We start from the raw sequence: 12,893 nt of genomic DNA, 5'->3' as shown, positions 1-12,893 counted from the left end.
CCTCCGAATGCAGACGGCAGGAGGTAGGTAGCTCAGGTACAGGACCCGCTGGCCTCACTAGGACGGGGTACGTACCCGGTCCCTGGGCGCCGGAAAGCCCGACCCATGCGTGCCTGCCCCAAATGGGGAACGGTGACAGTTGGATTATGTAACGCGGATGAGATGCATCTCACCATGAGGCCCAATCGTTTGCATGTCACTCACGTCGGGGTGTTTGTTGTGAAGCATAAGTCCATTTGATGAAGCTACTCTAAGTGTACTGTGATCCTTGGCTTCATCCTCATTTTCGCCTGACCCTGAATTCATCTTTCTGTCTGCCCCGTCTCATCAACGGCCTCACTTCGAACCCACATGATTCATGACAACTTCCCTCCCTCGCTCGCGTGCTCCCACTCTTTGAGGAGCCAACGCACGCCGTAGCAGTGCTTGACGTGCTCAGCAAAGTCCGTCTTCGCGTACGGCCTGGAGGCTGCGGCTTCCAAGACAATGTGAAAGTACTGGTTCCCTCGCAGCTCCGGTGGTATCAGGTGCTCCGGCACCGGCGGCATCGTGTTGAAACATGCGTTGCTCAGCTCCACGCATCCTTTGCAAAAGTGCCCGTGGTCAGCGCCAGAGCCGGAGACGAAGGGCATCATAATAGCCGCCATGCCCTCGAAAGCGTCCTCGACTCTGTAGGAAAACATCGGCACCGAGTGCTGCAGCTTGTGTGGCAGCCTGCCAAGCAGATTCAGGTCACAGCCGGGCGGTCCCAGCCTGAGGTGATACACGTCCCAGATGAAGTCATCCTCGTCGGTATCCATCGTGAGCATCGGCATCAGCTCGGCCAGCTTCTCCTCTGAGGAGTCGTGGATCCGAAGCGCCAGTTGCTTGAGATGCTTCACGCTGACCAGCCGGAGTGGCTTTGACCAGGTTTTTGACGTCCAATATCCATAGTCTCCCGGGAGAGTATGCATGACGGGAATTTCGCTCAATTGCTCACCAGTGAGAGAGAAGCACCTCCGCGCCAGGCTTTCCGTCGTCATCAGGAACGAGCGATTCAGCATCAGGCACGACTCGCAGACCCTCTCGCAGGTAGGCAGATACAGAAAGTCGCCAAACTGGAAGCATGAGGCGCATCTTTTCGACCTGAGCACACATCGCAGGGACGATGCCGGGTGATGACGGATGAGATTGGTCTTTGCGAGACCGACCAAGACGCCCGGCGCGTGCTGCATCATGTCCGCAAAAGCCGGCAGGCCTTCGACGGTGTCCTTGGCTTTCCTCGAGGTGCGGAGCAGACGTGAGAGTGATCGGAAGTCGAGTTGCTCCATGAAGAGAAGCAAGAGCTCTGTGGGGAAGCAGTCAAGCGTTCCGAGGCTTGAGTGACGGGACCCCAAGGGTAATGTCGACGGTCTCGCGGTTGTGTCTCGCTCATCGAATTGGATGCAGTGGATTTTCTTGATGTTCTCATGGTGATCGAGCTGTCTGATGGTCTGCTCCGAGAGCGCCAGAGGAAGAGTCTCGCAAGCCATTGTAAGAGCGGGTGAAGTGTGAAGGTTGATTGGTGAGTGCGAATGCGGATGTTGAGAGGTCCTTAAGTTGTCAGTTGGTTTACACACCAATGGATTTATCGGAAAGGTACCCCAGATCTGATCAATCAAGTCTTCGCTCTCATCCGAACGGGATCTTGGACAGTTTTACGATGCGAGTGGCAGCAAAAGGGGCAGAAGAAATTTGTGCCATCTAGATAGATTGATGGCGCAGCACGAACGCTCAGAAAGGAGCCAGACCAGGAAGACGCAGGAAGAGGGACCCTTGCACGCAGCTAAGTGATGGATTTTTCAGCTGGCAACAAGACAGCCTCACAAATGCCATTGCCAAGTCAAATTCGCTAGTTTTCTTGATATTTCTTTTCCTCGAGTCCCTTGACAAATAATTCTTCATGTTTTACACTGCCTTACGAGCTGAGGTCTTGGGGACTCGTAGCCACGTTCATGCTCAAGTCATAGGTTCGTGAACATTTACCCGTGGGAAAGGACGAAAACTCAATTGAATCCATTAATTAACACATAATCTTCAATTGAGCCATTTCGAACTACAATTCTTTTTTCTTCTTCTTTCACCACAGGGATACGTCGAATAATTTCATGGTGTTGAAGTTCATTTTATGCACACTTCCCAAAACAGACTAGCGCCTTGACATGGTTCGCGCTGCGTCATGCCACAGCTAAAGCTCTACTCGCAAGATCTCAGCAGAAGCCTCGCCGCCCGCCCCAGCGATTTATCGTCCCGCAAACCCGGCAGAGGCTCGCGGTTCGAACCCTCTCGACCTGATTGAGGCTTCCCAACACAAGATGGCCACGCTGTACGCGCGACCGAGCCAGCTGCGGGCCAACCTCCTCCACGGGCCCTTCTCCTCGACCCGTTTCTTCTCCCAACACCACCACCGCCCGCGCTTCTCCGACCGCCTACGGTTCGCCCTCAAAAACTCCAAAGTGCAGTGGTACCAGATCCCCGTGGGGGTCGGCATCGGCTTCCTGGGTCTCGTCCAGTTCTACAAGGTTTCGTCGCGCGACCGAGAGAGCCAGGAGAGGAGCGAGGTCCAGGATGCGCCACCCAAGAAGCGCGCAAAGATCAGGCCAGACGGCCCATGGCAGGTCCAGGTCATGTCGACGCTGCCCCTCAAGGCCATCTCGCGGCTCTGGGGCCGCTTCAACGAGCTGACAATCCCATACTACCTCCGCGTCCCCGGTTTCAAGCTCTACTCCTGGGTTTTCGGCGTCAAGTGAGTCGAGATTGCCGCCGTGAGAGGACGCTGCTAACCCTTCGACAGCCTGAACGAAGTCGCCGAGCCCGACCTCCACGTATACCCGAACCTCGCCTCCTTCTTCTACCGCACCCTGAAGCCCGGCGCCCGCCCCCTCGACCCGAACTCCCACGCCCTGCTATCCCCGTCCGACGGCAAGGTCCTGCAGTTTGGCCAGATCCAGGGCGGCGACATTGAGCAGGTCAAGGGCATGACGTACAGCGTCGACGCGCTCCTCGGAAAGAACACCCCCAGCTCCAGCGTTGCCAGCGGATGGACCACGCCCCAGGAGGCCGAGCAGAACGTCTCGTCGGAGGAGGACCTGGTCAAGACGGACGAGGAGTTTGCCCGCGTGAATGGCATCTCCTACACCGTGCCCAGCCTGCTGTCCGGCGCCGCCATGTCCCAGCGGGTCGGCTCCCTCAAGGACGAGGCCGCCGGGCCCCCCTCGCCGTCTGCCGTCTCCGAGGTCCGCGCCGACCTCGCCCTCGGCGAGAAGCCCTGGTACCAACTGCTGTCCCCCGAGAACAAGACCTCCCTCTACTACGCCGTCATTTACCTCGCCCCCGGGGACTACCACCGCTTCCACTCCCCAACGAACTGGGTCGTCGAGCGCCGCCGCCACTTCGCCGGCGAGCTCTACAGCGTCTCCCCCTACCTGCAGCGCACACTGCCCGGCCTCTTCACCCTCAACGAGCGCGTCGTCCTGCTCGGCCGCTGGCGCTACGGCTTCTTCAGCTACGTCCCCGTCGGCGCCACCAACGTCGGCTCCATCAAGGTCAACTTCGACCGCGAGCTGCGCACCAACAGCCTGACCACCGACACGGCCGCCGACCGCGCCGCCGAGGACGCCGCCAAGCGCGGCGAGCCGTACCTCGGTTTCGCCGAGGCCACCTACGCGTCCGCGAGCAGGGTCCTCGGCGGCCACGCGCTGCGCAGAGGAGAGGAGATGGGCGGCTTCCAGCTCGGCAGCACGATTGTGCTGGTGTTTGAGGCGCCCACGGAGGGCAAGACGGCAGAGGGCAAGAGCAGCGGCTGGAGATGGGCCGTCGAAAAGGGCCACGCGGTCAAGATGGGCCAGGCGTTGGGATACATTGACGAAGAATAAATGTCTAAAAGGCGGATGTAAACATATATAACGACATGTCAAATGATACAACACAATTGATACAGATCTAACGGAATGTGTGGCGTCGCGAAGGAATTGGATCCCGGGGGTTGTCAGATGCTTATTTCAGCCACACGGTTTCAATTGGTCGCGCAAAATCGCAGATGCAAGTGTAATCATCCAATGCGTAAATTCGTTAATCGCGCTAATCTATAAACCAAGCGGCCGCTTGTGTAACTCCGCCGAATGCTGCTGTATCTTTTACTTGCACCGTCTGTCTATGCACATCTAAGAGCTGAAGGTCTTGAAGATCTCCTCAATGGGCTTGAAGTCCTTGGGGCCGGCGTCGCCGGTCTTGCCGCCAAAGACGAGCTGGGCGTTGAGCTTCCAGCTGGCGGGGACCTTCCACTCGGCGGCGACCTGCTGGTCGACGAGGGGGTTGTAGTGCTGGAGGTTGGCGCCGAGGCCCTCGGCCTCGAGGGCGGTCCAGAGGACGAACTGGAGCATGGCGTCGGACTGGGTGGCCCAGCCGGGGAAGCGGTCGGCGTAGAGCTGGAACTTCTCCTGCATGCCGTTGACGACGTCCTGGTCCTCGAAGAAGAGGACGGAGCCGGCGGCGCCCTTGAACATGGCCATCTTGCCCGCGGTGCCCTCCCACTGGTCGGCGGGGACGATGGCCTTGAGGACGCCGGTGGCGATGTCCCAGAACTTCTCGTGCTCGGCGCCGTGGAGGACGACAACGCGGTTAGACTGGGAGTTGAAGGAGGAGGGCACGTTGGCGAGGGCCGTCTTGACGATCTCGTCGATGCGCTCCTTGGAGATGGGCAGGTCCTTGGAGAGGGGGTAGTAGGTGCGGCGGGCCTTGACGGCGTCGAGGAAGGCGTTGGCGTTGCCGGACATTTTGAAGGTGGTTCGGGTGGTGGAAAAGGGTCTTGAGGATGTGGTTGTGGTGGTGAAGAGTGGACGAGCGAGTCTGCGAGTTGCTTGGAATGCTGTTCGGCTGATGGAGATCATGATTCTTGCCTATTCATGAGAAGAGAGGAAGGCCTGCTTGGTTATATACTGCGACCTGAGCTGCTGCTGCCACCTGTTTTCCGGACCGTCTCAGAAACCATTGGAAACCCCCCACATCGACAGCGCAGCAACCAGCATGAGAGCTCCAAGATGGCGGGGTTCTACCGCATTGGATCCTACCTAGGCAAACTTGGCTCCATTCTCCAGCCGGGCCTTCAGGCGTCCCGATCATCAGACGGGGAACCTTAGACGGAACTGGGACCCCCATCGCGGGACTGCCGCCCATGACTGGCGGCTTTGCATTGCGCTCGGGCGCGCGGTATCGGGAAGCGTGCCTGGGCATGGAGGCTGGCCGCTGAGCAAATGGTGTGGTAATCAGGGATTCGATTACCAATGGCAGAGCAAGCACGCAAAGCACGCAAAGCACAATCGATAACGTGCTCCTGCCCCGTCAGAGAGTGTCTCTCTGGCGGCGGATCTTTTTTCGACAGCTGCAGCGGCGCTGAAGAAGACGATCCGTGTCGGTTCCTGCCGCTTGGCTTGTTTGGGCAAGGCGGCGATGACAAAGCGGGCAGACCGCGGCTGACATCATTCTTTTGGCGGGGTACCTGCTCGTTTCCTCAGAGGTAGCATCTGTATTCTTCAGCTCACCTTACTCGCCATCGGCCGAGTTTCGGTACAGAAACTCTACCGATTCATTCTTGAGTTCTCTGTTCAAACCCGGCTAAAAAGCAAAAGCGGATGGTTAAGCGACGAACAGAAAGAATGGCCCGGCTGGGCGACCGCGCGGGATTGCGAAACCACTGTGTAGTGCGCACCCACGAAAATTCTAGAAGGGTGCCCCGGCCCCCAACACCCCTCGCTGGGCGGTGAGGGTACCACCACACCTTCAGTCATCCATCAATCAGCTTCCACGCCTCCAACCTCCCGCCAGATCTCAAGCGCCAATACTGATGGCAGACCCTACACTACCTTGGCCATGCGCAGCGGCTGCTGCACCACTATTCTGGATGTCCCGCTGCAATAAGCACCCTAATGAACCCACCCACTGGGAGCTCGTTGCTTGGGCGACCTGACCCTCACGATCATCGAATGATGCCCGCGGCCGCCAGCCTTTCGGGCGGTGTGAACTTGTGCCGCGCAGAATGTCTCCCGTGCTGTCTCCCGCGCGGCTCGGAAACGTCAGAGCGACCCGACGACCTTGCCTGCATTCACAAAGACGAGCCGCATGCTTACATATCTGCAGGTGCCGCCGTCTGAAGGATATGTAATCGTACCGCGCGATTCAATCCTCAGCGCATCGCTCCTCTCGTCAAGCTCCCCTCCCCTCCGCGCGCGCGCAGTCTCCTTTGGGCAGGGAACGGTGGCGCTCGATGACTGGCAGCTGAATAAGCTCCCGCGCGGGACAATCCACCACACCTGAGCCCAGCGCCCACATCTCGATGGCGCCGGTCGTGCTGTGGCCATGGACCCACAGCTGGCTTCTGTTGGCGGCCATAGCCGGAATCAGTGATCGGAGGGGGCGCGGGTTGAGTTCCGATTCGGAATTATAATCGTTTCCCGCCGGAATTGCAATAACGGGACGACGAACTCGGTCCGAAGGCCGTCTGATGTCGACGCCGGAGCACTCCAGCGGCCGGTAACCAAGAGGGCCTTGGACGGAGACACCCCGTTGGTCAACCACGTTTGAAGCCGGCGTCCGGAGTGTGGAATGCCAGCGTGCGCTCCCGGTCTTGGCGCCGGTCACGAGGCTTCACGATCCGGAACACGGCCTGTGGGACGACCAGACGGCCGGTCTTCCGGATGGGTGTGATTGGAGTGCGGCCTCGGTGTAGGAGTCGGCGCCGGCACACCTAGGCTAATCCCACCGGCCGGCAGTGCTCACCAATTTCGGTGATGATGCTGAGCCCGACACAGCGTATGTCCGCGACGCGTAGTACTAGTGACAATTCACCGAAGGATGCCTCAGCCACGACGGTTGATGAAGCCGTTCCAAGTAAACTCCGAGGCCGGCTACTTATTCACGTGAATCACGCATGACATGTGCACCAGCGTCGCTTAAGAACCAGTCATGATACTACATATGTACTCAGCGCTAAGCATCAACGCCTGATCCAACGAATGCTTGCCAGTGGCCCAGGGCCGTCTTAGATGCAACCCATAGCCAGTAACCCCGTGTAAAACCCCTGTCTCGCAACAGTACAAGTCTTGCCGAACAAAAATCAACCCACCCGAAACGCCGTCTAGGTGCTTTTTCCCGCGTGGTATGTTAACCCCCCATGCTCTCGTGTTTTATTTTTCGTCGCCAGGCGCGGCTGGATGCTTTTAACATCTTACGTCCGATGACCGAAGCCGTTCCCCGAAAAAGCCGAGTCCGCGGCACAGCAGTGATCGACCGCGTCAGCAGTCAGGCGCCCCCATTCATAAACCGCTTGCCCCCCGAGTCACACTATTCGGGACATGCGGGCACTGCGTCTGCATATAAAGGTTGCGGCCCCGCCCTACCACGTCTCGGCGATGTACTGGCCGGCCTCCTTCTTCAGCTCCCAGTACTTCTTGGCCTCCTCCCGCTCCAGGTTGCCCTTCTGCATGGCCACGTCGACGAGCGCATCCTCGACGCCCTCGCCCATGCCCCTGGAGCTGCCGCAGACAAAGACACGACCGTCGACGGCGTTGGCAATGTACCAGACGAGGTCCGCCTGGTTGCGCACCTCCTCCTGGACGTAGCGGCTCTCACCGCGACGGCTCTGCACGACACGCTTGACCTCGTCTTCGTGCACACCCCACTCGCCGCTGTAGATCTCATCGACGAGCGAGTCTCGGATGCCCTGGAGCACCCAGACCTTGTTGGCGCAGTTGGCCGTCTTCAGACGACGCTGCACGAAGCCCCTGAAGGGCGCGATGCCGACACCGGCGCCAATGAGCAGCATGGGGCCGTCGGACACGAACTGCTTCGCGAGCGGGTTGGCCATGAGGCCCTTGAACATGGGAATGTACACCTCGGGCGTCTCGCCGGCGGCCTTGGCCTTGAGCCATCTCTGGGCCTGGCGCTCAAAGAAGCCGGAGCCGATACCGGTGCGGAGACCGCGACGCCAGTCAGCAGTCTCATGAACCGTGACGGCAATCTCGATCAGCCGGTGGACCTTGCCGTCGCGCGTCTTATAGGCGTCGTGCGGGTCGTTGGAGAGCGAGTAGAAGCGGGGCATCAGAGGGTTCAGGACCGACAGCAGCAGGTCCAGGGGCGGGTGCGAGCTGGGGAATGCGTTCAAGAGCTGGGACAGGGAGACATGCGGGCCGGTGCGGAAATCGCAAAAGACGCCCTGGCCCTCGGCGGCGCAGAGGTAGGTCAGAAGCTTCTTCTCGTTGGGGTCTGCGGCGTACTCGGCCAGGATGCGGAGGAGCTGCTTGGTCGGGGGGTACGACTGGATGTCGGAGCACCAGGTAAGCAGGTCACGGCGGGTCGTGGCCATCTCGCGGGCCTGGTCGTCGCCCCAGACGGTCGGCCAGCGGCCCCGGGTCGTCTTCATGAGCACCGGCTTGTCGCGGATGAAACGGGGAATCATCAGGGCATCAAAGACGTCATCGACACAGGCCTTGTCGTTGGGAGCCATCACACCGATAGCGCCGCCGACTCTGAAGTCCATGTCCTCCTCGCCGGGATAGCTTGTGATGTCGAGGTCGAAGTGGTAGGTGCGCTTCTCGGCGCCGGGCTTGGTCAGCTCGCGGGTCGAGTCGATGCGGGCGGCGTAGACATGGTAGGGCGGGTGCGGCTGCACGAACTTGGGCGGCTCCCTCGTTGTGTCGATGCCATCGAGGGTAAAGTCCTTGAACTTGCTCTGCAGGGTGGCGAGGTCGTCCTTGGGGGCGTCAGCACCCAGAGAGATTGCCGAGTCTGTTGGCGAGGGCACGTTGACGGTGGACCTCGGTACTGGCTCGAAGAAGACGGTCTGCTCGGGCATCTCGGCAATGTTGGTAAGGGTCGTAGGGATCTCGCCAATCTTGAGCGCGAGAGACTTGTATGCGTCATTGTCGGGGAAGGTGATGGCCTCGTACTCGACGCCCTCCTTCTTCTTGCCCAGCTTCATGCAGCAGCCGCCTCCGCAACATCTCTGGATCAGCTCGGCGGTGGACTCGCCGGTGATGCGCTGGATGTCTGCAGGGCTTTGAGCAATGAGGCGTGTAGAAGCGCGTCGTCTGCGGGGAGGCTGAGGCTCTTCATCTTGATCCTCTGACTCCTCGGAGTAGGTAAGCGAGGGGGCAGCCGAGGGCGCAGAAGGCTCCTCGGGAATGCAGCCGCTGGTGGAGCCAAGCAATGACGAGGCCATGGCAGTGGTGGCCATTGTGCTGTGCATCGCGAATGTGTTGTGGTTGTGCTTGTTCAAGTGGCGGATGTGACGACCTACGTGACTGTGGTGTGCGACAGGGGGGTTGGAGATTTTCGCGTGGAGGATGGCGTAAAGTGGTCGCGAGCGGTGGTAGTGGTGGTAGGATCGGGGGGCGGATAGTCAGTAGTTATTTAGCATGCTGTGGCAGCGTGGGTGTGTGTGTGTGTGTTGACGTTTTCATGCAGTGCGTGCGTGCTTGGTGACTGAAACCGGTGGGTGAATTCTTGATCAGATAAGTTTGATCAGATAAGCGGAAATTTGTTGTTATATCAGCGAGGGGAAGGGAAAGGAGGGAAAGGTTGATTCAGGTGGGAGGGAAGGAAATAGATGTAAGGTTTTGGAGGCGTGGAGGGCGATGAGGTAAAAACGGAGAGGGCCCGTCTCTGGCCTGGAAAAGAAAAAGGCCCTTGAATTTGTCGATCTCGAGCCGAGGACGTCGTAGCTCCTCGTACCCGTACAATACTAAGTTGATTATGATTTTTCTTGCCTTTTTGCTACGCAGCTGGTATTTTTCTTGCAGCGACGAGGAGGCAGAATGCAGGCAATGGGCATCGGCAAGGCGACGGAGGGGGCAGCAAGGAAAAATGACAGTCGAAAAGTCTCCGTTTTTGGGCAGACTGGGGACCCTGGAGTGCCCCAGTTAGGCCTAGCCGCCACCGGCGTCGACGAGCGGACGATAGTACCGTGACCCTTGACTGGCCGCAGCCGGACAGTGTCCTGATCTTTGGAGGGACACTGTCTGTCCCCGAGCACCTTCGGGGGCTTCTTTCAGCGTCCACAACGCTGTGTCGGTAGACTTTTTGGGGCTTCTTGGCGGCGGTGGGAGTGGGCCGCCGGCTACCATGCATCGGGCTGGGCTGGATTAGTGGGCACTTATGACACCAACGACCTGGCATGATGACCAAGGGATTCGCCGAGTTGTCTGATGTATTACACGAGCACAAAAAGCAATACGGCAGGCTGAATATGGCCCGCCGCATTCCAGCACAGGCGCCATCGTCAGCATTTGTCTGTGCTGTGTCACAGTTATCAATCGCATCGCATCAGTGCGTGTCTTGCCTTTGCTTGGAAAGGTGAAGGTGCAAGGAGCATGAGGGGCCAGGACGACGTGTCCGATGTCGCTTCCATGCCAGTGATAGAGCTGGCTACTGCGTCAAGTTGGGCAGTCATGCTCCTGCTGCTCCTGCTTCCGTAGACGACTGCCATATCAGCTGCCGCAGCCACTGCCATCCGTCACTGCCACAAATAACCTAAACCACGGACTATGGCAAGTGCATTGGATCGGTGCTCCTATCTTTTCTCCTTCCACATTCCGATCCGCTCCTTCCACCCCACCTCTCCCCTTTTCAGGGCAACTTACCCGCGCCTCATTGCCCCTTTGCCGGCTGTTCTTGCCCGGGCAGCTCCTGCTCACAGTGCAGAAACCAGCCGGGCGTGCCCTTCCCCCATTCTCGAAAGCCAACCGAGGCGTTCTTGCCCTGAGCCGGCGCCCGGGAAGAATTAGAGTCACTGTGAGGTGCCTTCCACACCCACATTTGTTGAGGTGAGCAGTCAGTCACTGCTGCTGCACCGCAGTGGACTCGTCCCGCACCGCTGGAAAATGCGACGACTGGCATCTCGCGAAATCCAACATCCGGCACCAACACGGTGAACAAGCGTGTGGGGTTCTGCCATCACCAGATGCGCTAGACTTCAACATGCTGCACTCCGGGTTCGCTGACCATTGAGACGACCCCCATTTCGCCATTCCCCCTCTCAATCACGCTCTCCACGATGCTCTGCCTGCCATCTGCCGCCGCCATCTCAGTCGTGCAGCCGCTACGCACGATGAGGTGGCCGCATCCATGATCCTCCACCTCATGTCTAACGAATACGCCCTAATTCAGCTCCGCCCGAGGAGCAGGAGCACTCCATCGACTGTCAATGGGACAGGGGAAGAGGAGCTCCGTCTTGCGTCTTCTTTTACCGTCCCCAGCGTTATTACGCTATCGCAACGTCGCCGGCATATCAACATGCCCTACGTACCACGCTACGCACTCCCAATCTATACCGTACAGTGTGGCCCAGCACGTTGGATCAGCCACCCCGACGTCGTGTGCTCCCTCGGTTGCAGACGGTACGGTTCGTCCGGGACAGCGGCCCCCCCGACTTTTCCCATGGGCTCAGCCCCGTGTGTCGACGAGGCCACGGCTAATGAAGCAATCTCTCTCCGCGCACCACGCTCGTTCGATGACACGGCACTGACAAAAATAACAGATCAATATCCTATTCATGCTCCCTCACCGCTCACCGAGCATCAAACGATAAACACAAGCATAACCAGTTGCCGGGAAATCTCTTCCACTGTCAGACCACTACCCGACCCATTAGCCGTTGAGTCGCCACTGGATTCCGTCACTTTCCACCCCCGATCCAGACCCTGGACACTGTCTCGCACACTGTCTTCCGATGCCAGTCGCGCAGTGGATCTCCGTCTGATGCGTGCCAATTGTTGCGCATCAACCGTCATTCCACAGCCCAGCCCAAGCACCTTTGACGGCAGTGTTGGCGCACCGCTGACGAAAGAAACCCTCGGAATGCGACACTGCACAACCGCGGAAGGATTGGGGGAAATTCGCCGGTTCGCGCAGAACGGCTGCTTGGTACGGATACCCAGCCCGCGACCGAACCGAGCAATTCCGTCCTCGACCCTCCACGTGCCCTTTGCTGCTCCAGTCCTGCTCCAGCGCCGCTCCGCTCAGCACCCGTATCTCGAAAGTGGACGGCAGCTGCCCCTCTTGCAGGCTCGGCTCCGTCGGTGTCCTCCGCCGTCCGCTGCCGTGATAAGCTACCCGCGCGTCACGCATCCACGTCACAATCCCTTCGTTAAGCGCATACGGCATCCGCTGCCAACACAAACATCACACGCCAATCGAGTGGCCGCTCCAGACCGAGGATCGCCGCAAACAGGTCCAATTGCCAAACGGAATGCCGACCCTGCCGTCCGATCCCTGTCCGTGACCTTCGTCTAATCACACTGTCTACTCAGGTTTGACTTTCTTTTGGTCTCTGGTCAAACACGAAGCCACAATCTTATCGCCCGTTTATCAATCTCATCAAATCAATCGCATCTAATCTGATTTCATCTCCGACACCGGTCACACCGCAACTCCCTGAAGCCACGTCAATCCTCCCAACGCAAACGCCAAACCTGAGATTCTGGGCCTGTCGTGGCCAGGACCCGCTCGTGTCTCCTTACGCCAAGTCACTGTCGCATCCTCATTTCTACGCGTTTGTCGACGCCGGCCTGGGCTAGCTGCTCCACAAGACGGTTCGCGGCCCAGCGACACGGCATGGGCAAGCATGGGTTCGATCTGATAACTTTATTCGCTTGTCTCTCATCAAACTGATTGCCCGATCAACGCCTCGCTACTACGGCCACCCACCCAACCGCTCACCTGATCGGAAAGCAAGTTTCCACCGTAGCCCTGTCTCACGCGCCCAACCACATTTCGCCGGCTCGCAGTCCTGCTTCCCCGGTGCCCCAACTGGGCTTCAGACTTTGGAATAGAATCTTGTTTGCGGTTGCAGTGGGAGCTGAAAATTTTCAAATGACAGCCAG

At 58.9% G+C, this 12,893-nt stretch overlaps 4 protein-coding genes across 4 annotated transcripts; 1 reads left to right on the top strand and 3 right to left on the bottom strand.

Moving 5' to 3' along the window:
• Positions 1–356: 356 nt before the first annotated feature.
• On the bottom strand, positions 357–1,511 carry CGCA056_v008591 (uncharacterized protein; the record flags this gene model as incomplete). The annotated part of the gene is made up of 1 exon (XM_037323838.1): positions 357–1,511. The coding sequence occupies one exon, from the start codon at positions 1,509–1,511 to the stop codon at positions 357–359; it is 1,155 nt and encodes a 384-aa protein (XP_037178212.1).
• An 822-nt stretch (positions 1,512–2,333) lies between these two features.
• On the top strand, positions 2,334–3,893 carry CGCA056_v008590 (Phosphatidylserine decarboxylase proenzyme 1; the record flags this gene model as incomplete). The annotated part of the gene is made up of 2 exons (XM_037323837.1): positions 2,334–2,764; positions 2,813–3,893. The coding sequence occupies 2 exons, from the start codon at positions 2,334–2,336 to the stop codon at positions 3,891–3,893; spliced, it is 1,512 nt and encodes a 503-aa protein (XP_037178213.1).
• A 288-nt stretch (positions 3,894–4,181) lies between these two features.
• On the bottom strand, positions 4,182–4,793 carry HBN1-1 (putative nitroreductase HBN1; the record flags this gene model as incomplete). Its single annotated transcript, XM_037323836.1, has 1 exon — positions 4,182–4,793. One exon carries the CDS (start codon positions 4,791–4,793, stop codon positions 4,182–4,184), a length of 612 nt encoding a protein of 203 aa, XP_037177551.1.
• Positions 4,794–7,408: 2,615 nt separating this feature from the next.
• On the bottom strand, positions 7,409–9,259 carry CGCA056_v008588 (putative FAD-binding protein; the record flags this gene model as incomplete). The annotated part of the gene is made up of 1 exon (XM_037323835.1): positions 7,409–9,259. One exon carries the CDS (start codon positions 9,257–9,259, stop codon positions 7,409–7,411), a length of 1,851 nt encoding a protein of 616 aa, XP_037177550.1.
• Between the last annotated feature and the right edge of the window lie 3,634 nt (positions 9,260–12,893).

The sequence above is a fragment of the Colletotrichum aenigma genome, assembly GCF_013390185.1.
Source record: "Colletotrichum aenigma strain Cg56 chromosome Unknown KSG_Cg56_contig05, whole genome shotgun sequence".
In the NCBI taxonomy this organism is placed as follows: domain Eukaryota; kingdom Fungi; phylum Ascomycota; class Sordariomycetes; order Glomerellales; family Glomerellaceae; genus Colletotrichum; species Colletotrichum aenigma.
This window is presented reverse-complemented; position numbering and strand designations above follow the sequence as displayed.